Source organism: Electrona antarctica (assembly GCF_951216825.1).
Source record: "Electrona antarctica genome assembly, chromosome: 4".
Lineage (NCBI taxonomy): Eukaryota > Metazoa > Chordata > Actinopteri > Myctophiformes > Myctophidae > Electrona > Electrona antarctica.
The window spans coordinates 34,785,620-34,809,675 of NC_136809.1; the positions used below are offsets into that span (position 1 = coordinate 34,785,620).

The following is a 24,056-nucleotide window of genomic DNA, read 5'->3' on the forward strand; positions in this document are numbered from 1 at the left end:
TTTTATTTATTATTGTTTACAAATTCAATGATTTAGTTTAGTAATGAAGTAGAAATAAAATAAAATATTTTTTTTCTCCTTTTGTCGAGGACAGCCCTGTAGGCCTATATTACCATTCAGAATGCTCCCACACACTCCTGAGTCATACTACTGAGTACTGACAGTGCCGGTGGAGCCGCGTAGGCCAATTAGCTCAGGTGCTAATCTCTGCAGGTTCTAGTCGCCGCTAATCCACTTTGTGCTCCGTGTCTCCGTGCTGTTCCGAGTCTTAACCACTTGAACCCCAGCTGTTATCCTGACTGCTAGGTACATTAGCCAAAACAATTGCAGATCTACAAAATCACAAGTGCGACGCATTGGTAGATTGGCGTGTAGATCGGCTATTTTTTTGGCGAAGAGATTCAGCACGGACGGGAAAAAGTTGCAGTTGTAACTAGAGTCTGGTTCTCTTAAGACCAACAGGAGTTTAAGTGGTTAAGAGGTCAGTGGAGTTCTCAGCGTGGTGTCTCTCCCACCCGCTGGCCTGTGGCAGGCTTTGGGGACAGGGGTCAAGAGGACAGCGTTGTCGAGCGTTGTTGACACACCGTTGGGCTCCACACCATGTTCAAAAGCGTCCTCCTCTGACACTAGTCTAGGCCTGTCACAATTATTGTCTCCACCAGGCCGAACGCATGGGGAGAGTATGTTTTGCACTACGTCCGTCCGTCCGTCCGTCCGTCTGTTACCAGCTAATCTCCGGCACCATTGTGTGCACCTGGATGCCAACGACGAACCTCTACCCCAATTTTTCCACCATGGCCTGTTATAGCGCCACCATGAGGCAGATTTTTGAAAAACACATTTCTTTACATTACTCGTACACATTTTGTCCATACATCACGCAAATCGGTATACACTATCTCCATAGTCATGTGACCAACACGGACCTGTCCGCTTCCCCTTATTCCATCCCCTTTGGCTAAGATTGCCTTTCAAAGTTTGCAGGATTGGTCCATTTTTAACAAAATGCCTCAAATCTTGAACACTGCGTGCAATTTCCGTGAAATTATGCACACACATTCCCACTAGGCAGAGGAAGAAATGCCATGCACTTACCCCTGCATTTTTCACATCTGCCTGTTATATCGCCATCATGAGGCCATTTTTGCTAAACATTTCTCTATATTACTCGTACAGATTGTATCCATACATCACACAAATCGTTATACACTATTCAACACAGATCTGTTTTATTTTTCATATATTACTCCTACACATTTTGTTCAAACATCACAAACGCTATTATCATGGTGGAGACTTTTTCTAGTTACATAATCGCCTAATCACAATTATCTGAGATAATCATAATTAATCGTCATCATGTCCAATTTCTGCCCATGTTGATTGTTGAAAAAAACTTATGTTCATAGATTTTCAACCATTTCATGTTTTGTTTTTCTTTCTTTTTTCTTCTTTTTTTTGTAGGCTATAATGTTGTTTCCCATGCCAATGAAGCCACATTGAATTGAACTGAATTGAATTGAGTGTGATGATCTTTCTCCGCAGGGCTTCTGTTCCTGGCTCACAGCTATCTTCAGGATAAAGTAAGTATACACTTCTTGGTTGGTTGGTTCATTGGTTTGTAATGATTTCTAAATTATATTTTGTAGCAAATGTTGACCAAGATAACTCACCTGCTGATATATTATGCAACCAAACCATTTTCAGAGAATAAATGGCCAAGTTTGGTATTAAACATAATCAAAACAAACAAAAACACTTTTGAGTTGGAACTTTTAGTATAAGAAATAAGGGCCATTGTTTCTGTGCAGGGACGAGGAGATCAGGGAGAAGTGTGGAGAAGATGCCGTACACTACCTGTCCTTCCAGAGACACATCATTGGGCTGCTGGTGGTGGTGGGCGTGCTCTCCGTGGGAATCGTACTGCCAGTCAACTTCTCTGGAGACCTGCTGGGTAAGAGAATGGCACCCTCACCAGTGGTGGAAAATAACTTTGTACTTTAGTTACTAGTTCCTTTGATTACTATTACAAAACATACATTAAACACTTCAGCCCTACATTTCGGCCATTTGAAAATAGCCGATCTGCAACGCATTGTGAGCTTGTAGATCTGCTATTTTCAACATATTTTTATACCTTTTGAAAACCTGAAATAAGACTTTCTAGTGAGTACTTGTGCATTTTGATGCAAATACGTTTGTACTTTTACTCAAGTATATTTTGAATTCCGGACTTTTACTTGTAACAGAGTATTTCTACATTGCAGTATTGATACTTTTACTTAAAGTAACTTACTCTAGGGTGGGCGGCCAGCCATCTGCCTTGACCATGTTGGGGAGACGAGAGAGAGAGATCTTGTGTTATCTCGTCTGATCTCCTCATACACTGTTTGAGAGGTGTGACAGTGAGGTTCATTCTAATGCCATACATAGTATTGCATATATAGTATCGTGCTGGTTCTCAAAGTGAGGACCAGGGACCCTCTGGGTTACTTATGGACCCTTTACAACTCTCAGAGTTATGGTGGTCCTTGAAACAAAACAAGTTTGAGAACCACTAGTGTTGCAATTGTATAGGCAACAGTCTCACGTCTGCTATTCCACAAGTCCACATAACCACTCTGACAGCGTGATAAAATGTGATGGAACTATTTCTGGTTACTCAATGTCGGATCCGGTTGCTCCGGTTCCAGATGCCAACCTCAGATCAGAAGAGATCAGAGGAGGTGACAGCTCTTGTATGCCGTACTGACATTACTGTATGCACATGGAGCCAGATAGTTGTAAAAGACAAATACTCCCACTATGTTGTTCATTTTAGATTGCATTTTAATGATCCTTGGATGAAAGTGGGTTGTTGCAGTTGCAAGGAAAGAAAGAATAGATACAAACAGCAGAAGATAAGAATAGAGTTTAAAAGCTCTTAAACCCCAGGGGGGTAAAGGGGGTAAATCCGCAACATCTGAGTTGGAACCGGAGACCAATTGGGTCTCCATTGACCCGCTGAGCGCTGTTCAGAGGTGGACAGCCGCCGGCGGGGGCAATGGGGCTCGAGGTTTTAATGATGACACCCCTGCATCTTATGGCGGTTGTGCACACATCTGTTGTCATCACATCTGAAGCAGGTGTACAAAACATGCATTGTTAGCTTTTCCACATTGAAAGAGAAGGACGCTGTGTCGTGTACACAGACGAATTAGTATATATACAGATGTGAATATGTGGTTTTATTTGTTATTTTTTAGTCAGAATTATCACGATAGAGGGATTCCTATGGCGGGAACCAACAGGACCTCCGTCAAAATCAGGTAACATGTGGTCTAGACTGGTTTAGACCGGTCTAGCTGTAGATTGGTTGTTGTACAGTGGTAGACAAAGTACTAAACCCCAGTACTACTATTCTCCAGACATTTCTGTATTGAAAATAGCTGATCTACGATGCGACCCGTTGTGAAAGTGGTTAATTAATAATGTACCTTTCCCCTTCTTCTAAGCGAAACAGTGGAAGCTAGGTGAGGATACTGGTAGATGTGTGTGTAGATGTAGATGTGTGGTGTCAGCTGACAGCTGCTCCACATTAATGTCACCCTGGAGAACTCCTAGACTGCCGGTTCGATTCCCTGCACTGGCAGGATAAGTTGGTTATCCCTGAGCAAGGCACTTGAACCAGTGACACCAGTACAAAAGTAGAAGATGGGTTGTACTGGTCAGCTCCCAGTACAACAGTAGAAGATGGGTTGTACTGGTCAGCTCCCAGTACAACAGTAGAAGATGGTTGTACTGGTCAGCTCCCAGTACAACAGTAGAAGATTGTGATTGTACTGGTCAGTGGTCAGCTCCCAGTACAACAGTAGAATATGGTTGTACTGGTCAGCTCCCAGTACAACAGTAGAAGATTGTGATTGTACTGGTTAGTGGTCAGCTCCCAGTACAACAGTAGAAGATGGTTGTACTGGTCAGCTCCCAGTACAACAGTAGAAGATTGTGATTGTACTGGTCAGTGGTCAGCTCCCAGTACAACAGTAGAAGATGGGTTGTACTGGTCAGCTCCCAGTACAACAGTAGAAGATGGTTGTACTGGTCAGCTCCCAGTACAACCGTAGAAGACTGTGTGGTTGTACTGGTCAGTGGCCAGCTCTCAGTACAACAGTATCAGTATCAGTGATTTTACTGGTCAGCTTCCAGTAAAGGGTAAAGGTGCATATAGTGACTTTATCCAATGTGCTTTACATAGATTGTGCATTTCATTCACCCATTCAAACACACATTCGTGTGTGTGTGTGTGTGTGTGTGTGTGTGTGTGTGTGTGTGTGTGTGTGTGTGTGTGTGTGTGTGTGTGTGTGTGTGTGTGTGTGTGTGTGTGTGTGTGTGTGTGTGTGTGTGTGTGTGTGTGTGTGTGTGTGTGTGTGTGTGTGTGTGTGTGTGTGTGTGTGTGTGTGTGTGTGTGTGTGTGTGTGTGTGTGTGTGTGTGTGTGTGTGTCGATTCAGTCGACTCAGCACCATCCGAGTTATGTCCCGAATCTAGGCACAGAATCATAAATCATGTTTTGGGAAGAGCACCACTCAAAATGACTACTGGCCAGCACGTCTTTCCCAACTTTCCCAAGAGCTCCAAACGGGTTGAGAAGCAGTGTACTACAGTATGACAGCTTGTGTTCCTGTGCTTACGTGCTACTGTCACTTTAAACGAGTTTCACTGTCAGTTCACCTAGGCTTTTTGTTTTTAATGTTTTTGTGATGTCAGACACGTGTAGTAGCACAAGCTGTGATTGGTCTATTTTTGCGGTGACAAATCAACAGATGCATACCGACGAATCCTCTGCTGTAGACAGCTGGTACCCTCATCAAGCTCTATGCGTGCGTGCGTGCGTGCGTGCGTGCGTGCGTGCGTGCGTGCGTGCGTGCGTGCGTGCGTGCTGGCTAATAATGTTAACGTTCTCCACTCTCTTCCCCTCCAGAAAACAACGCCTACAGCTTTGGACGAACCACGATAGCCAACCTCAAGTCTGGGTGAGTTGTTGTATCACCTGGATGTGCACAAAAGGAACGTAGAAGTACACTCGCTGCATGTACTCATATGGGCCAGGGTGGCACCTGTCAGTGAGGAAAGGTTGAACGGGAGGAGTAGTTCTCCCGGTGGGGGCTCCTCGCTGGCAGGTGAACTAGTAGGGGGCGACAGTGCGTCCTCCCGGTTTGGGAGCCTCGCTGGTAGGTGAGCCAGTAGGGGGCGACAGTGCGTCCTCCCGGTTTGGGAACCTCGCTGGTAGGTGAGCCAATAGGGTGCGACAGCAGTGGCAACACAGAAATGTGTGAATTAAATAAATAAAGGACCACTTCACCCTATATTGATATTCACTTCACTTATGCTCATTACAATATGGTATAGAGCGTTAATCGGGTCTAATAATTCGAGTCCGACCCGGCCCAACCCAACAAAAAATGAAACCGAGTCAACCTCGAAGCCCGTAAAATGTTTGACAAACCGTCTGTTTTGATTAAAGCCTGTTCCGACGGCATGTTGGTCCGACTCGCCCCATTACTAACCCTACCCCTATTCCCCAACCCTAATTGCACACGAAGCCACATGAGTAATGAAGGCTTTGTCTCAGAGTGTGTGTGTGTGTGTGTGTGTGTGTGTGTGTGTGTGTGTGTGTGTGTGTGTGTGTGTGTGTGTGTGTGTGTGTGTGTGTGTGTGTGTGTGTGTGTGTGTGTGTGTGTGTGTGTGTGTGTGTGTGTGTGTGTGTGTGTGTGTGTGTGTGTGTGTGTGTGTGTGTGCTTCGCTTGCTGCACACTGACGGCAACTACTCTTCAGTTGCTCTTGGGTCCTAGTGTCGTAGGCTGCACTGCTATTATAAATGTAGCCTATAAATGTTCAGCCCGGGCCCGACCCACTGACAAATTTGACTCGACCCCAATTCTTAAGCTCTAATATGGTACCATTTTTGTCTACTCGGTCTGTGTCTCAGAGAAGGGCTGTGGACAATTCAGAAACCCGCCTACCGCTGACATCATCGGTAGGCAGGTTTAGTCATGTCAAACCAAATATACAGTATATTATTAATGCGAGAGCAATGGCTTCTATTTGCATGCTAAATGTCCAAGAACAGAAAGCCTGCCGCTTCTATTACCTTGGACTCCCCATCGATGATGTCACTGGTAGGCAGGTTTATGAACTGTCCATAGCTCTCCTTTCCAAGACACAGACTGAGTAGAAAGAAATGATACCATATTAATATCATATAATAATAATAATAATAATAATAATAAAACTTTATTTGTATAGCACCTTTCATGACATGAAATGCAGCTCAAAGTGCTTTACAGAGCAATGGAGAGGGAAAGAAAAGAAAAGCAAGGCAAGGCATAAACATTAAAAAACATATAGCATCAATGACGACCAATTATGCGAAGATGGGTGAAGTGGTCCTTTGCATTCGGAGAAGAAGGGATAAAACAATTGGCTACCTAAAAACAAAGAAAAGAGTAAGCAGTAAGCCTTGTTTAGATCCCTGAGGGACTGAGTCAATACAGTACGTACGCATATAGGATTGAGGTGGTTAAAGTAACAGAATTTGTTGTTGTTGTTCACCCTCAGGACCAACCTGCTGTGGCTGCACACAACGTTCGCCTTCATGTATCTGCTGCTGACTGTCTACAGCATGAGAAGACACACCTCCAAGATGCATTACAAGGAAGACGACCTGGTCAGGACTAAATCATTCACTGTTCTGTTTAATTTAGTCTGATCAGGAGTAGGACAACATCCATTCACTGTTCTGTTTCATTTAGTCTGGTCAGGAGTAGGACAACATCCATTCACTGTTCTGTTTAATGTAGTCTGGTCAGGAGTAGGACAACATCCATTCACTGTTCTGTTTAATTTAGTCTGGTCAGGAGTAGGACAACATCCATTCACTGTTCTGTTTAATGTAGTCTGGTCAGGAGTAGGACAACATCCATTCACTGTTCTGTTTAATTTAGTCTGGTCAGGAGTAGGACAACATCCATTCACTGTTCTGTTTAATGTAGTCTGGTCAGGAGTAGGACAACATCCATTCACTGTTCTGTTTAATGTAGTCTGGTCAGGAGTAGGACAACATCCATTCACTGTTCTGTTGATAGGGGAACCCAACTAGTTTAATGTAGTCTGGTCAGGAGTAGGACAACATCCATTCACGGTTCTGTTTAATTTAGTCTGGTCAGGAGTAGGACAACATCCATTCACTGTTCTGTTTAATTTAGTCTGGTCAGGAGTAGGACAACATCCATTCACTGTTCTGTTTAATGTAGTCTGGTCAGGAGTAGGACAACATCCATTCACTGTTCTGTTTAATTTAGTCTGGTCAGGAGTAGGACAACATCCATTCACTGTTCTGTTGATAGGGGAACCCAACTAGTTTAATTTTGTCTGGTGTTCTGTTCATTGAGGGGGACCCTCATTTGTAATGATACAGCCGAGCTTACAAACAAATGAAATCAGCTAAAATTCGATAAATACAAACTTAAGAACAACAAATCAAATCGGTTAAGCCACGAGATAAACAAATGACATAAATGATGTTGAAATGCAGCAAATCATTGAACAAATCGGTTAAAACAGTATCCAGTAGTTCTCTGTGACTGTAACATAGTTATTTTTAATAGGATTCTAGACAATTTGTCAGCAATCTGTTTTCTTATAAATGAGAGAAAAGTAAAGAAGTCCTCTTTTCCTATCACCACAAAGGCCTAAACCAAAGCTATATAAGGCTATATAATTTAATTCAATTTTATTGTATTATTTTAAGTGTCAAATCAACAAGTTGTCTCAAGACACTTTACATGTAGAGCAAAGGACCGACAGAGATCCACCCAGACCATTTTGTGACAGTGGTAATGAAAAACTCCCCCTTAGGAAGAAATGTCAAGCAGAACCCAACTCTAGGGTGGGCGGCCATCTGCCTCGACCGTGTCGGGGGAGAGAAATATATATAAGACTATATTTCAACATTTCTTCAGGTAAATTACATTCTGCCTCTCAGGTGATGTAGGGCAGACACCTGGTTCATACCGCAGCATCAAGTTATAGGCTTTCTTTGTCAGCTTTCCCTATTTGCACTGGCCTATTGTGGCCAGTTTCTCTCTCTCTCTCTCTCTCTCTCCCCAGAGTTTGAAGTAGGTGTAAAGAATAGCCCAAAAGACTAATGCTGCTCAAAAATAAAAGTTCACCACATTAATGGGAAACACTGAAGATAGAACAAGTTTTGTTTTTTATTCTACTCCGGTAAGGGAGCCTCTTATATTGTACACACACATGTTGAGTGGTTCTCAAAGTGGGGTCTGAGGACCCCCTGGGGTTGAGTTTTCAGGGGGTCCCCAAGCTAGATGCTTTCACTAAGTCACCTGACTACTTATTCTTGGATGTTGTCGCTGTCGGGCAGAAACCCCTTATCTCCATATTCCAACTTTTTGTGTTTTTCCGTAAATTAACACCCTACTTGATCATACTACAGAGGATTCCACCCGACAGAATATACTGCATTTTAACTAGTGTGTCATCATCATCTACTAGCGTTCACATGTAGTAACCTCCTCTCTCCACCAGGTGAAACGCACGCTGTTCATCAATGGTATTTCCAAGTACGCCGAGGAGAGTCACATCAAACAACACTTTGAGTGAGTCTGCAGCAAGCTCCCACATGTTCACTTCTGTTGAAATGGAAAAGTGCGTGCGTGTGTGCGTGTGTGCGTGCGTGCGTGCGTGCGTGCGTGCGTGCGTGCGTGCGTGTACTTGCTGTACTCACCAAATGTCCCCACAAGTATTGTGGGATTTGAGAAGTAGACATCTCATTTATCAATGCAACGTAGAAACCAGCTTACATTTCTTCCCAGGAATGAGCTTACGCCCACGTGAGATTTATCAAGCGATCTTTACACCCAATCCTAGCATACATAGTGGGCCCTATCATGCGCCACCCCTTACCCCTTATTCCTAAACTTATTTGCCACATTTTACTATTTTGAAAAACATTTTAAATTGTTCAACTAGCCAATCTACATCGACATGTTGACATTGTGAGCTTGTACATCGGCTATTTTCCTCAATGTACATCGACATTTAGAGGTTAGGTTCAGTGGTTAGGGTTAGATGTATGCCTTATTTATATTTAGTTGCGTGCCGGTATCGCACACAATGGCAGATCTACAAGCTCACAGGTGCACAACACGGGGCAGTGCCGGCATGAGTGTTGGTTTTCTGGTGTGTAGATCGTGTGACTTATGTTGGAGTGCGTGCGCCCGCACGTGTGCGAGAGTGCAGTGTGTGTTGGTAAAACTAAAAACAGATTGATTTTGTGTTTCCACAGACAGGCGTATGAGAACTGCATTGTTCTGGAGGCCAGGGTCTGCTACAATGTGGCCAAGCTCATGTCCCTCAACGCAGAGAGGTAAGACCCTGACCTGCTTTTCCTTGGAGTTTTAGTTTTATTTATTCGCACAATAAAAACAGTACAAAACATTATTAAAAGGAAAGAAAAATAAGTGCAGGTGAGGAAAGAAACCCATAAAGGGCTTACCGGTATACATGGTTCTCACCAAAATAATAAACAAATAGTAAGTTAGACAAAGTAATCAATTTTTATCTATTTTTAACTAATGAAAAGTATTAGCAAAAGAGCTTGAGACTAAATAATATCTACATTGGATCCTTTACATTTTATGTTTAATTTCCTGAATAGTTACAGTTTCGGAGATCTGTTGCTGTCGGTTTCCACCCGACAGCAACAACATGCTTGGTGCAGAAACAGCAAAAGTAGCAGATCCACAAGCTTGTGGATCTGCTACTTTTGCTGTTTACTTCTTTTCTTTCTGCTGTAGTGTGATCAAGTAGGGCGTTCATTTACGAAAACACAGAAAAAGTGTTTAAGATAAGAGGTTTCTGCCTGACAGCAACGATGTCATGTAGAGAGTACAGTATGTGTACATAATGTCATGTAGAGAGTACAGTATGTGTACATAATGTTATGTAGAGAGTACAGTATGTGTACATAATGTGTGTAGAGAGTACAGTATGTGTACATAATGTTATGTAGAGAGTACAGTATGTGTACATAATGTTATGTAGAGAGTACAGTATGTGTACATAATGTGTGTTATGTAGAGAGTACAGTATGTGTACATAACGTGTGTGTCTACAGGAAGAAGACGGAGCGCAGTAAGAAGTTCTTCACAGACCTGATGGCCAAGGAACACATGCCCACCATGATCAACCCCAAGCCCTGTGGTCACCTGTGCTGCTGCGCTATAACCGGATGTGAAGAGGTACCAATCATACTAGGACTAGTACTAATACTACTATACAATGACTGCTAGCATTAACGCTATTCTAGTGAGGGACCATTACAAAACAATCTACATTACTTCCTTGTGTTTGTAAAGGTGTCTTCTAGACACAGAAAAAGTTGAAGTTCAACACCCCTATAGGGGAACACAGCTGCTGAAAGTTGGGGGGTCTAACCAGCGTTGTAGTGGTGCTTTTAGAAGTGGGTCTAACGATCTCTAAAACCGCAACCATGTCGAGGAAAGCTTTAGCATGTGAGGGGTCAAACTAACTATCTGGGTTTTTCTGAATGATTCTCAATCAGCCATGTGTTGATGTGTTGTCCTGTAGGAGGAGGCAGTGATGTGTTGATGTGTTGTCCTGTAGGAGGAGGCAGTGATGTGTTGATGTGTTGTCCTGTAGGAGGAGGCAGTGATGTGTTGATGTGTTGTCCTGTAGGAGGAGGCAGTGATGTGTTGATGTGTTGTCCTGTAGGAGGAGGCAGTGATGTGTTGATGTGTTGTCCTGTAGGAGGAGGCAGTGATGTGTTGATGTGTTGTCCTGTAGGAGGAGGCAGTGAGCTATGTGTTGTCCTGTAGGAGGAGGCAGTGATGTGTTGATGTGTTGTCCTGTAGGAGGAGGCAGTGATGTGTTGATGTGTTGTCCTGTAGGAGGAGGCAGTGATGTGTTGATGTGTTGTCCTGTAGGAGGAGGCAGTGAGCTATGTGTTGTCCTGTAGGAGGAGGCAGTGATGTGTTGATGTGTTGTCCTGTAGGAGGAGGCAGTGAGCTACTACACAAAGAGAGAAGCCAAGCTGAAGGAAGAGTACAGGAAGGAGAAGGAGAAGGTCAACACCAAACCTCTGGGAATGGCCTTCGTCACGTTCCAGAACGAAGCCATGACCGCAATGTGAGACACCACCCTCTCTCTGTTCTGTCTGTGTGTGTGTGTGTGTGTGTGTGTGTGTGTGTGTGTGTGTGTGTGTGTGTGTGTGTGTGTGTGTGTGTGTGTGTGTGTGTGTGTGTGTGTGTGTGTGTGTGTGTGTGTGTGTGTGTGTGTGTGTGTGTGTGTGTGTGTGTGTGTGTGTGTGTAAAGTGTTACATTTGTTCTACTGCTGTGTCACCAAAATGTGGAATGCCCTAATAACAGTCATACAAAAGTGTGAATCCTTACACGCTCTAAAAGAGAACTTGCAGGTGGCTGCAATTCACAACTGGCCCCTGTAAAAAGTCTAAGCTTATTCCCAGAACTGTTTACTGTGCATATTTATATTTTTTTACTACTCGTTTATATGATGTGTTTGCATATTTTGTACCTTATTGTTTGTCTCGATAAATTCAATACGCGGAACCCCAGTGGAAACGGGGGGCAACCTACCTCAAACCCTAAACGCAAGCACGGAACAGCACATGTTCCACCGCATGTCCGACCGTTGTTTCCGCATGTCGGTCCATTGGTGTGTCTAATCTGCGTGTGCATCCGGTGAAAACAAGCCATAGTGCTTTCTCTGGTTATCTTTTTAGCATCCTTTGTATAAAACTGTTAGCCACTGACTGTTAGTTAATCAATCAATCAATCAATCAATCAATCAATCAATCCCCCTGTCCTGCAGCATCCTGAAGGACTTCAATGCGTGTCAGGTCCAGGGCTGTCACTGTCACCAAGAGCCCAAGTCCTCTCACTTCAGCGAGTCTCTGCACGTTTACAACTGGACCGTCACCTACGCCCCCGACCCACAGAACGTACGATGGTAAGAGTCCGTGTCAACTAAAACTATGACAATTTATTGTCATAGGAACAGAGGAAGCGGTGGGGTTTTCATTGCTATCTAATTAGACCAACATCTTTCATTTTAAATCAATACGGTTGTTGATGGTTCCACCAGGGCCAGTTTGTTACCGTACTCTGTATTAAATCATCCTTTAACATGCAGCCTGGGACAACCATCTTCTTATCATATGTAGACCTTCAGTAAGCCACTCAATACCCTGGAGAAATAGTTTGTAATAAAGCAATAAACCATAAGAGTATGTGTTTTACCAGGCTAAGAGGTGCAGTGACCCCTCTAGAGTATTTGTTTTACCAGGCTAAGAGGTGCAGTGACCCCTCTAGCAGTTGTACAGTAAATCACATAACTTATTGCTTTTCCAAAACGGTTAGCATATGACAACATGAAAGTCATAGCCATGTCCCATTTAAAACAGTTATAACAAAATATAAATTAAATTGCTAATGATGATTGTGATTGTAATTTGCTACATATTATGTTTGCTATTCAAATAACAGATCTGCAAGCTTGTAGGCCTACATCTGCTAATTATGAAGATTTTCGAAAGATATCGAAATTATTCAAAAACCTTTATACACAAATCTTCTCTTCTGAGGGTCCCCGGCACAAACATTTTCAGATGGAGGTCTGCAGCCAAATACATATCAATTTGGAAAAAGCTTGAGAACAACTGCCTTAAGGCTCTACTAAAGGTCCGTAGAAATCACCTTGTAACAAAGGGTGGCGGGCCGTGGCGTTCACTCTCCAAGCCCCCATAGACTCTGGAATACCCTATACCCGAGCCAATTCAATAAGCACTTCTGAGTGAGTGTGAGCGCACACGTGTGTGTGTGTGTGTGTGTGTGTGTGTGTGTGTGTGTGTGTGTGTGTGTGTGTGTGTGTGTGTGTGTGTGTGTGTGTGTGTGTGTGTGTGTGTGTGTGTGTGTGTGTGTGTGTGTGTGTGTGTGTGTGTGTGTGTGTGTGTGTGTGTGTGTGTGTGTGTGTGTGACGGTTGACTGCATGGTTGTGTGGGGACTGGGGGAGATGTGGTGGCATGTGAGAATGTATAGCCAGGTATTAAGTGGTGTGTGTGGTTTGTTTTCCCAGGGAGCACCTGTCTCTGGGAGGAATCTCGTGGTGGATCCGTTGCTTCATCATCAACTGCATCCTCTTCCTTCTGCTGTTCTTCCTCACCACTCCGGCCATCATCATCTCCACCATGGACAAGTTCAACGTCACCAAGCCTGTGGAGTACCTCAACGTAAGAGACCACCCGCCACGCCCCCGCGTCACGTCTTAAAAGTCCACTTCACACAGTTTCTACTTTCTACATTAACTTACTATAATCGGTGCTTTGTCGTGGGCCTTGTGTCTCACACACCACATTTGAAACTTGTGTGAGGCCACAGTCTGACTCGAGATACTACCTGGGCGGTAATAATAGTAAAACATACATTTGGAGCTTGATCCAGTGTGTGGACTCTATTCTATTGTAACAATTGGGTCATAGAACATCAGACTGCAACGTGTGTGTGTGTGTGTGTGTGTGTGTGTGTGTGTGTGTGTGTGTGTGTGTGTGTGTGTGTGTGTGTGTGTGTGTGTGTGTGTGTGTGTGTGTGTGTGTCCTTCAGAACCCCATCGTGACCCAGTTCTTCCCCACACTGTTGCTGTGGGCCTTCTCATCTCTGCTGCCCACCATCGTCTACTACTCTGCTTTCTTTGAAGCCCACTGGACCAGGTTGGTCTGCGTCTCAATTAAACATCTTCATGTGAAAAATATTTAAATATTTTTGAAAATATTTAAATATCTTTTTGAAAATATTTTTTTGAAAATACTTTTGTTCAAAAATATTTTTTTGAAAATACTTTTGTTCAAAAATATTTTTTTGAAAATACTTTTGTTCAAACATATTTAAATATTTTTGAACAAAAATATTTAAACATCCGAAACATTCATATCAATTAAACATTAATTGTTTAAACTATTTCTAATTTTGCTGGGGACAGTGGGGAGCCCCTGGAAGTCCCTTAACGGCTAAATTGTTTAGATCCTTATTCCCATGATAGTATGGAAATATAATCAATGGAAGGAGGAATCGTTACATTTTTAATGTTCAGTGTAAATGGTTGAAATTAAATCGCAAATATAGTACCTTTATTGAAAGGATAACCCCTTGAGATGTATCATCTCGTTTTCGAGGTGGTCCTTATCACAAAAATACAGAGTACAATAGACAGAACAATACAACGAATACATCCATGCATACATAAACGAGGACAACTTGACAAAATCAGGAAGAAAAGCTCTCCTGAAACTGGCCGCTCCCATCCCAACTGGTCACCCACAGAATAACAGACTTCATGTATAATGTACCCATATAAAGCTAAACGAACAAAAACAAAAGCAAATCATCTGGCTTTGATCTTGAACTGACCTGTGTGTGTGTGTGTGTGTGTGTGTGTGTGTGTGTGTGTGTGTGTGTGTGTGTGTGTGTGTGTGTGTGTGTGTGTGTGTGTGTGTGTGTGTGTGTGTGTGTGTGTGTGTGTGTGTGTGTGTGTGTGTGTGTGTGTGTGTGTGTGTGCGCGCGTGTGCGTGTGTGTGTGCGTGTGTGTCTGCGCACGCTTCACGTGGCAGGTCGGGGGAGAACAGGACAACGATGCACAAGTGCTACACCTTCCTAATCTTCATGGTGTTGCTGCTGCCCTCTCTTGGCCTCAGCAGGTACGACACTCAAATAATTCTCTGCTCTTTGCTTCTCCTTTGACCCTTTTTAGGATCACAGGAATATTCTCTGTCAACTACATCTCTGGACATTGATTGTACAGCTCGCCTCATTGTAAAGTTGATGAACTAGGAATTTAAACAAGTTTGAAACCATTTTCTTGTTTTCATCCTTCCATTGGCCTCACAGATCACACGTCTTATTCCAGCCTACATCTGTGTGTCACCACTGGAAGAATACAAACAAGGAAGCGGTTTTATTTCCGAGTGCGACCCGCTTAATTTTTTATCGTTGAATGAATTTACTATGACAATGCTCCCAGATGTGGTTTCATGTAAACATGATTTTGGAGGAAAACTGTCTACCTGTGATGATGTAATGACATTGGAATGTGTGTTTCTCTCCACAGTCTGGATGTGTTTTTCCGTTGGCTGTTTGACAAGAAGTTCCTGGCTCACGCCACCGTCAGATTTGAGTAGGTTTTTCCATTTGTTGTTGAGACAAGCTGATAGCTGATCTTTGTTCCCGAGATTGACAGGTATAGGTGCATGGATATGCAGGGTTTGATGAGGTCAGTGTCGTGATCTTCACATATGGAGATCCATGAGTTGTACCAACTTGGTTCATTTGCAAGTGTGACTCGCATTGCGGCAACCACACTGGTTATCACGATATAGCCATATATTGACATTCCAATGTGGGCTTAATATTGATGACATCAGGGATCTCCATATATGGGCATTTCAGGCCTGAAACAACAGAGCTTCTTAATATGGCACAGTTGAGAAGCACGAGTTAAACTATTAATCTGGTGTCAGTGAAGGTCAGATGTAGATTTGCTGGCCGGCTCCATATGCAGATGTAGGTGATGATCCAGTCTTCTCCATGTATGGCTATCCAGGGTTTGATGAGGTCAATGTTGTGATCTTCATATATGGAGATCCAGGTGATGATAGTCAGCTCCACATATGGAGATCCATGTGTTGTTCCAACTTTGTTCATTTGCAAGTCGTGTCTTGGCAACCACACTGGTTGGACTGACAACCATATATGGAGATCTAAGGGCCTCTATGATGTCCCATGATGTCACGAGGCATGACCATATATGGGGGCGAAGCCTGTATATCATTATTGTTTGTTATTGTCATTTTGGTTTACAACATGGCGTGACCATATATGGAGGCATGGGTGACCCAACAAACGAACAGGAAATGCAACATTACATAACTGACATCATCTTCATCTTAGAGATGATGCAACACCAGGCCGCTTGATCTGAGAATGTTGGCAGTCTACCAGAAATTATCTTGTGAAATAATCTAAGAATAAACATCCTAGGGGCAAAACAGGAAGAACAGAAGCAATAATAGCTGATATAATTTATATGACCTTTTTTCCACTTCTACTTGAGTTAGGACTTTTGTGCCTCCAGGTGTTGGTTCAAGGTTGTACTTTATTGTTACGTCTTGTGTACAGTTACATAAGGGTGAAACTTATTTTTTGTCTTTTACAAGTAAAGACAAAAAAAACAAAACAAGCCTAAAACAGTCAGTAGATTTATTTTTAACAATTTTATAAACAGACCATCTTCTACTGTATGCGTACCTTCTATAATATAGAACAGTTTAGTCAAACGTTTTAACACATTAAAACTCGACCGATTCTACAAATGTCTTCTAAATCAGTAGTTCTCAAACCTTTTTGTGTCAAGGGCCACCATCTGGATATGTTTTGTACAAGGAACCCCCAGAAGAGAAGATTTGTGTTAAAGACACTTAAAAGTGGTCAAAAATAGCAGATGTACAAGCTCGCAGCACGTGCTGTGAGCTTGTACATCTGCTATTTTGAGAACCACTGTTTTATATGTTGCTATATACTGTATAGCTATGAATGACACGGACGCTTTCCCGGTTTTTGATTGATTAATTGATTGATTGATTGAATACTTTGTCAGAAATGTCAACAGCAGGTGATACAGTCAGACATTTAGGCTAAAATGATAACACAAACAATTTCCATTGTGGTACTAATTGGTTAAGGTGCAAAAAAAGACAAGTACCCTTTAGCCTACTTACTGTAAGTAGACTTATTTAGTGAGCATAAAGTGCAGATTCTGATTTGTGTCTTTGTTGCTTTACAGGTGTGTGTTCCTGCCAGACAACGGGGCGTTCTTCGTGAACTATGTCATCGCCTCAGCGTTCATCGGGAACGCCATGGATCTGCTGCGGATCCCCGGTCTCCTCATGTACATGATCAGACTGTGTCTGGCCCACTCCGCGGCCGAGAGACGCAACGTCAAGCGGGTACGTACCGGACTGGACCGGTCAGGGACATGCAGAGGGGATATTAGGGAGGCTGAAATTCCCTATAAAAAATGGCAAATCTATAAGCTCACAGCATGTTGCGCTGAGAGTTTGTATATAAGCTATTTTTGGGGCGCGACCACACTTTTTTTAACAAAATGTATTCAAAGAGTAAGCATGACATACGCTGACAGTAAGCATGACATTCACTGACATGGAATACGCTCAGGCTCTCCTTCAATGCAAATCCAACAATAACCACATTATAAAAACACTTAACAACACTCCTCTGAAACGGGTTGATGACTACAAGTATTTGGGTTCATATATATCTTCTTCCCAAAAGGACTTTCAAACTAGGAAGGGTATGGCCTGGTCAGCCTGCAATGACATGCATAAGATCTGGTCATCCCAGCTTAGTAAGATGTTAAAAGTAAAAATACGACCGTTGAGCCGATTCTACTCTATGGCTCCAAGACATGGACACTTTCAAAGAAACAAGAGAATCGGTTGGATGGCACTTACACCCGCCTTCTAATGAGCAAAATCTGTCTTGGAAGAGCCACCCATCGACTAATCTAATATACGGCAACCTTCCCCGTGTTTCTTCACTGGTCCGATCCAGAACAGCGCAGTTTGCCGGCCACTGCTACAGAGCTGTTATATCGTCCCTTCTTCTCTGGAGTCCTGCCTCAGGGCGGACCAGAGGTAGAAAGCTGTCATTCCCTGGTCATCGCTAGGGACACATGCTTCAGTAGGCAGGAACTGGGGGTGGCAATGAAGGACCGTGCTTCAGTAGGCAGGAACTGGGGTGGCAATGAAGGACCGGGAAGTCTGGTGTAGCATTGTGGAATCCATGTTCTCGACCGCGGTCGAAAAATGATGATGATGAAGCATGACATTGTATCCCATTTTTACAGAGATAATGCAACCCTTTGTTTTAATATTTTCTCCCAACTCCCTTCCACCCCTCCCCAACCCAGTCCCCATCCACCCACCATTCCCCACGAGGCCAGACATAAAAACAACAATATATATACATGTATAAATCCAATAAGTTGGGTGAACACAGACTTTTTAGCTATACTGAATATGCAGCGTACGACATGGATTTCTAAACAGAGGACAAATTATTTAGACGCAAAATGCTGTGTTGGAAGTTGTGCCTTAGGGTATAGCATGGAAAGAGAGGTCCGCTTTTTACAGACGGGTAAAGGGGCAAGGGCCGAAGCCCCCTTTATGTCTGTGTGTGCACCGTGCACGTGACTGGGACCAGTGTACCGTGCATGTGACTGGGACCAGTGTCTGTGTGTGCACCGTGCATGTGACTGGGACCAGTGTACCGTGCATGTGACTGGGACCAGTGCACCGTGCATGTGACTGGGACCAGTGTACCGTGCATGTGACTGGGACCAGTGTACCATGCATGTGACTGGGACCAGTGCACCGTGCATGTGACTGGGACCAGTGCACCGTGCATGTGACTGGGACCAGTGTACTGTGCATGTGACTGGGACCAGTGTACTGTGCATGTGACTGGGACCAGTGCACCGTGCATGTGACTGGGACCAGTGTACTGTGCATGTGACTGGGACCAGTGTACCATGCATGTGACTGGGACCAGTGTACCATGCATGTGACTGGGACCAGTGCACCGTGCATGTGACTGGGACCAGTGCACCGTGCATGTGACTGGGACCAGTGTACTGTGCATGTGACTGGGACCAGTGCACCGTGCATGTGACTGGGACCAGTGTACTGTGCATGTGACTGGGACCAGTGCACCGTGCATGTGACTGGGACCAGTGTACTGTGCATGTGACTGGGACCAGTGTACCATGCATGTGACTGGGACCAGTGCACCGTGCATGTGACTGGGACCAGTGTACCGTGCATGTGACTGGGACCAGTGTACTGTGCATGTGACTGGGACCAGTGTACCGTGCATGTGACTGGGACCAGTGTACCGTGCATGTGACTGGGACCAGTGCACCGTGCATGTGACTGGGACCAGTGCATGTGACTGGGACCAGTGTCTGTGTGTGCACCGTGCATGTGACTTGGACCAGTGTACCGTGCATGTGACTGGGACCAGTGTACCGTGCATGTGACTGGGACCAGTGCACGTGACTGGGACCAGTGCACGTGACTGGGACCAGTGTACCGTGCATGTGACTGGGACCAGTGTCTGTGTGTGCACCGTGCATGTGGGGGGACCAGTGTACCGTGCATGTGACTGGGACCAGTGCACGTGACTGGGACCAGTGCACCATGCATGGAGACTTTACTGGAGCATAACTTTAGGGTGATCCATGTAATCCTTTGTAAAGACAATATGAATGAAATAATTAACAGGTTTAATCGATTATTATTAATTAATCACTTTTCAAAAATATTGAAATAGCCAAACTTCTATACAAGGAGGGCTAAAGTGGTTAATCAGACTAATTGATTTTGTCTGTTATAAAGATCTATTAAATAAAAAATGGATTTGTTAACAATCTCTCTCTCTCTCTTCCCCCCCCCCAGCACCAGGCCTATGAGTTCCAGTTCGGCGTAGCGTACGCCTGGATGATGAATGTGTTCACGGTGGTCATGGCCTACAGCATCACCTGTCCCATCATTGTACCGTTTGGTGAGTCAGCACGCACGCACGCACGCACGCACGCACGCACGCACGCACACGCTTATATTAGTATACTATCACTATACTGAGGACATTAACATTTTAGGACGACCGTTTTATGAATGACATTTTTTATTTTTTTGCAATGTCTTTACCATAAGCCTAAAAGCTGAAAAAAAAACCCAGATCTACAAGTGTGTGTGTGTGTGTTCCCCGTCAGGCCTGATGTACATGCTGCTCAAGCACCTGGTGGATCGCTACAACATGTACTACGCCTACCTGCCCTCCAAGCTGGACAAGAAGATCCACTCATCGGCCGTGACGCAGGTGGTGGCCGCGCCCATCCTCTGCCTCTTCTGGCTGCTCTTCTTCTCCACCATGCGCACGGGTACGTTCGCCGTTAAACCGCTCGCATCGTTCGCCAGGACTTTCCACAGCCGGGGAAAGCCTCCTGGGTTGTTCTTGGAACTGACTAGTGTGATCAGAATATATATATATATATATAATGTATTCTGTAATGTTTTATTTATTTCTGGACTCTTGGAAGATTAGCCGAAAGGCTAAAAGAGATCCAAATAAAAAAAAAAATCAGGTCTAGGCCACAAATCTTTTCCCCCAATAACTCACTCGCTGCCATCAGTGCCATCTAGTGGCTGGAAACGATCCTGCACACGCCAACAATGTAAAGTGAAAGATAGACCGTCTTATTTTGAAAGCCATTCGCTCGAAAACTGAATACCAAAAGGGAAGAATCTCTTATGTAACGTGTCCCGTGAATGTTATTTAATTCACTCAAAACATCCGCCTGTTACCACCCCGGGAAATAATCATCCCACTTCACTTGCCAATGTCTATATGACATACTGTATTCTGTGTGTTAAGGCCTTTTTAAAAGACAACATTTTTAACTCAAATCTTTGCTTCTGGGGGTCCCTGGAACAAAATATTTTGAGATGGGGTCCAACTGATGGCCAGTCGGGGGGCCACCTGAGGGCGGGACCCATTTAAATTGAAACCGGTACTGCTCCTAGGAAGGGTAAAACCATATATATATAAAAAAGAAATCACACCCGTGTGAAGTGAGGAGTGACGTAAATTCTCCATTAATTGTCAATGGGAATTTAATTTGTGTAGGACGAAAAATGCCGATTTGCTTGCTCTTATCATCATACATCATCATGACGCAACATGTCGATTTTCTCAAACACAAACTCAAACAGAATTCTCCATTCATTGTCAATGGCATTTAATGTGTAGCTGTATATAGGAGGGGATAGCGGCCCTCAAAAATAGATGCCTCATTGGCCGCTGCAGTTCATTGGAGTGACGTGCATCGAGCAGAGGGCGGAAGTGCGAAAGGCACGCTTTTCTGGGACTTGTCAGACCCGAACGTCCGTTCTGTGACGCACGTGGAAGCTTCTGTGAAGCAATAGTCTTGCATAGCATTTGAAAATTGTGAGAGGCAACAGTCTGGCCACGCAAGACTAGTGAAGCACCAACATGGAAGCGTGCCCTCACTTTTGCACATACGCCCCAGAGCTGAAGGAGGCGTCTAATGGGTAAATCAGTTAGAAACCAGTGGCTCACTGCTACTTCCTGGCTGTTTTAGGTATGGCCATTGCCAATCAGGTCAGGTGTGTCTCACTGCTACTTCATGTGTGTTGCAGGTTTTGTGACGCCCACGTCAATGTTCACGCTGGTGGTTCTGATCGTCACTATTGTGGTGTGTCTGTCTCACATCTGCTTTGGACACTTCAAGTACCTCAGCGCTCACAACTACAAGGTACGAATGAATGAGTATGAACCCATACTCTCTGATGAAGAGCCGAGAGGCTCGAAACGGCATGTCCACTATGGTGTAAGGAACCTTTATAAATACCTTTTTTAAGCTTTGGAGCATTATCCAGTGTGCAGACCTTACCTTTTTTCTATTTTTACGAATGAATGAGTGACTTTATTGATAAAGGTATGAATGAATGAGTGACTGAATTTGTGAAGCTATTAATTAAGATTGATTGATTGATTGAGCTATTAAGGAAGTTACGAATTAATTACTTTATGAAGCTATTAAGGAAGAATTAATGAATGCATGAATTCACATCAGTTTGAAAACAGATGTTTGTATCATTTATTTATACTGCCTTTCTTTCTTTCTCTCTCTCTCTCTCTCTCTCTCTCTCTCTCTCTCTCTCTCTCTCTCTCTCTCTCTCTCTCTCTCTCCTCATAGACTGACACTAAGGACAGTGATGTGGAGGCGGTACAGAATGGACGCCCGGCTCGTCCCACCTCCTCTCCCTCAAACAAAGTTCAGGTTCGTATCGTTCCGACACCTGGCGGTGTCCTGCACAGGTCCTGCAGACCTTTTCAAATGTCTTGACATTCTGTGATTTGTACCGATATGTTCAGTATATTTACAGTAGGCTATAGTATATTTACAGCATATGAGAGTGCTCAAACCCCAAGTATTCCATTGCTAGCATGCTGTAATATTACTCTCCATTTCACTGATAAAACGTAGTCAAATGAATATGAAAACCCATATCCATACATGACTGTTTGAGTCAGGCAGTCCAGAGAGTCCGTGACCTCCAAAGGAGCGAAGTTCTCCAGGCAAGATCCCCAAATTATTTGGTTGCGTACAATAACTTTTTGTTTCGTGAAAAAAGGTAGTCGACGAACACTTTTCGGTCGTACTAGTTTTTAGTGGACAAAAGTAACGCCGTTCCCCCTCCTCTTCCCCGTGCAGCCTCAGCAGCAGCAGAGCTACATCGCCCAGGTGCTCCAGGACCCCAACTCCGACGAGCCGGGAGGGGGAGGGGGAGGGGGAGGCGCAGCCAGCAGCGAGGAGGACCGCGGCTCCTCCCAGGACGAGGAGATGCTCAACGGCGGGAACAGCCTGAACGAGGGGGACTTCCAGTCCGGCGAGGACAGCCTGATCGCCAACGAAGTGCACCAGAGCACTAGAAACTGTTGAGGACAGGGGAGGAGAGAGGAGAGATTGAGATGAGAACCGTGCTCAACGTGGAGGAGAGGAAGTCCGTGCTCATTGTGGATTTATCGTCGTCTGCACAAACATCGGCATCTTAAACACACGACTTATACACAGACACACACACGCGCACACACATAGTCTGGTTCATTCTTCGTTGCAAAGCGATGTCACACACCCAAAATAGCAGGCTGATAAGCTCACGCCGCCTGCTGTGTGTAAGTATATTTTTGGCACTCAATATTGTTGTGTAACAGAGCATACAGTAAATTGGGCTTGAGACTACTTCATGCAAGACACTCACGTGCTCACACACACGCACGCACGCACGCACACACACACACCTGCAACAAGGCTTTGGGTGGTAACAGATGAACCGTGCCTGGGTCAAGTGTCTTCGTCCCGTTTCGTTTCGTCCTGTTTCTCGCAGATGTTCATCAGAGGGACAAACGGCTGGTACCACAGTGACCCCTACAGGGGGTAGAAGTGGGCCTCGACCAGACATCACCCTCCAAGCCAACCTATCGGGCTTCGATATTCACACACCGCGTGAGCTCTGAGTTCACCAGCCACTAGGTGTCTTAGTGTAGAAGTCCTGCTTGACCTCAAAAAACAGTTGGGGTGCCCTGGGTTTCCCTCCTCTCTCTCTCTCTCTCTCTCTCCACACTCTCCTATCTGAAGCATAAAATGCCAAAAGAGGAAAAAGGAACAATAATCTTAAAAGTAAAGGGAATTAGAGTCTCTCTCCCCGTTGCTTTGAAGACTTTCTGTCCAATGGAAGCCAAGGTTCCGTGGGGAGACTGATACCAATGGACTCAACCTTGCTTTTCATCATCTCTTGTTAAAAAACATCACCCTGATTCGGCCATTGCATCAACGCGTTCCCTGCGCATCTTACGGATAACGAGTGCAGCGTTTCCCACCGTTTGAACGATACTGGTCATTCCACCGTTTGAACGATACTGGTCATTCCACAAACTGAAATGGTCACAGTCGACAAGCCAATGAACATTGCTAATTCTGCCCCCCCTCCTAGTTTGGGTCATAATGATCCGCCTCGGCAGCACATCTCTTACCTGATAGGACACGACAGCTGCCAGTCTTTTATCGCCCCGCCCCTGCTCTTTGGACTGCGTCCCTCTTCAAGCCCCTACCCATTTCAAGTGGACTGCTCCTTTTAGCTGAACCATCTGACGTGAAGAGGTTCTTACTTTTGTTATCTTGTTTTCTGTTCACCTTTGTTACCTTAAAACACCAGAAAAAAGGGAAACTGGAGTGTGTGTGTGTGTGTGTGTGTGTGTGTGTGTGTGTGTGTGTGTGTGTGTGTGTGTGTGTGTGTGTGTGTGTGTG

At 44.4% G+C, this 24,056-nt stretch overlaps 1 protein-coding gene across 2 annotated transcripts in view; it reads left to right on the plus strand.

The window, feature by feature from the left end:
- Positions 1–24,056, plus strand: part of LOC306922298 (CSC1-like protein 2) — a 71,309-nt gene extending 47,253 nt beyond the window's left edge. For both annotated transcript variants that reach the window (XM_079499788.1, XM_079499789.1), the window contains 19 exons: positions 1,546–1,583; positions 1,812–1,954; positions 4,959–5,010; positions 6,596–6,704; positions 8,585–8,655; positions 9,345–9,425; positions 10,176–10,299; positions 11,073–11,206; positions 11,910–12,047; positions 13,173–13,326; positions 13,697–13,803; positions 14,701–14,787; positions 15,198–15,263; positions 16,929–17,091; positions 19,621–19,726; positions 19,938–20,105; positions 21,385–21,500; positions 21,945–22,028; positions 22,464–24,056. In XM_079499788.1, the coding sequence (XP_079355914.1) occupies positions 1,546–1,583; positions 1,812–1,954; positions 4,959–5,010; positions 6,596–6,704; positions 8,585–8,655; positions 9,345–9,425; positions 10,176–10,299; positions 11,073–11,206; positions 11,910–12,047; positions 13,173–13,326; positions 13,697–13,803; positions 14,701–14,787; positions 15,198–15,263; positions 16,929–17,091; positions 19,621–19,726; positions 19,938–20,105; positions 21,385–21,500; positions 21,945–22,028; positions 22,464–22,691 (2,169 nt within the window). In that variant the 3' untranslated portion in view covers positions 22,692–24,056. The remainder of the gene's footprint in view (positions 1–1,545; positions 1,584–1,811; positions 1,955–4,958; positions 5,011–6,595; positions 6,705–8,584; positions 8,656–9,344; positions 9,426–10,175; positions 10,300–11,072; positions 11,207–11,909; positions 12,048–13,172; positions 13,327–13,696; positions 13,804–14,700; positions 14,788–15,197; positions 15,264–16,928; positions 17,092–19,620; positions 19,727–19,937; positions 20,106–21,384; positions 21,501–21,944; positions 22,029–22,463) is intronic.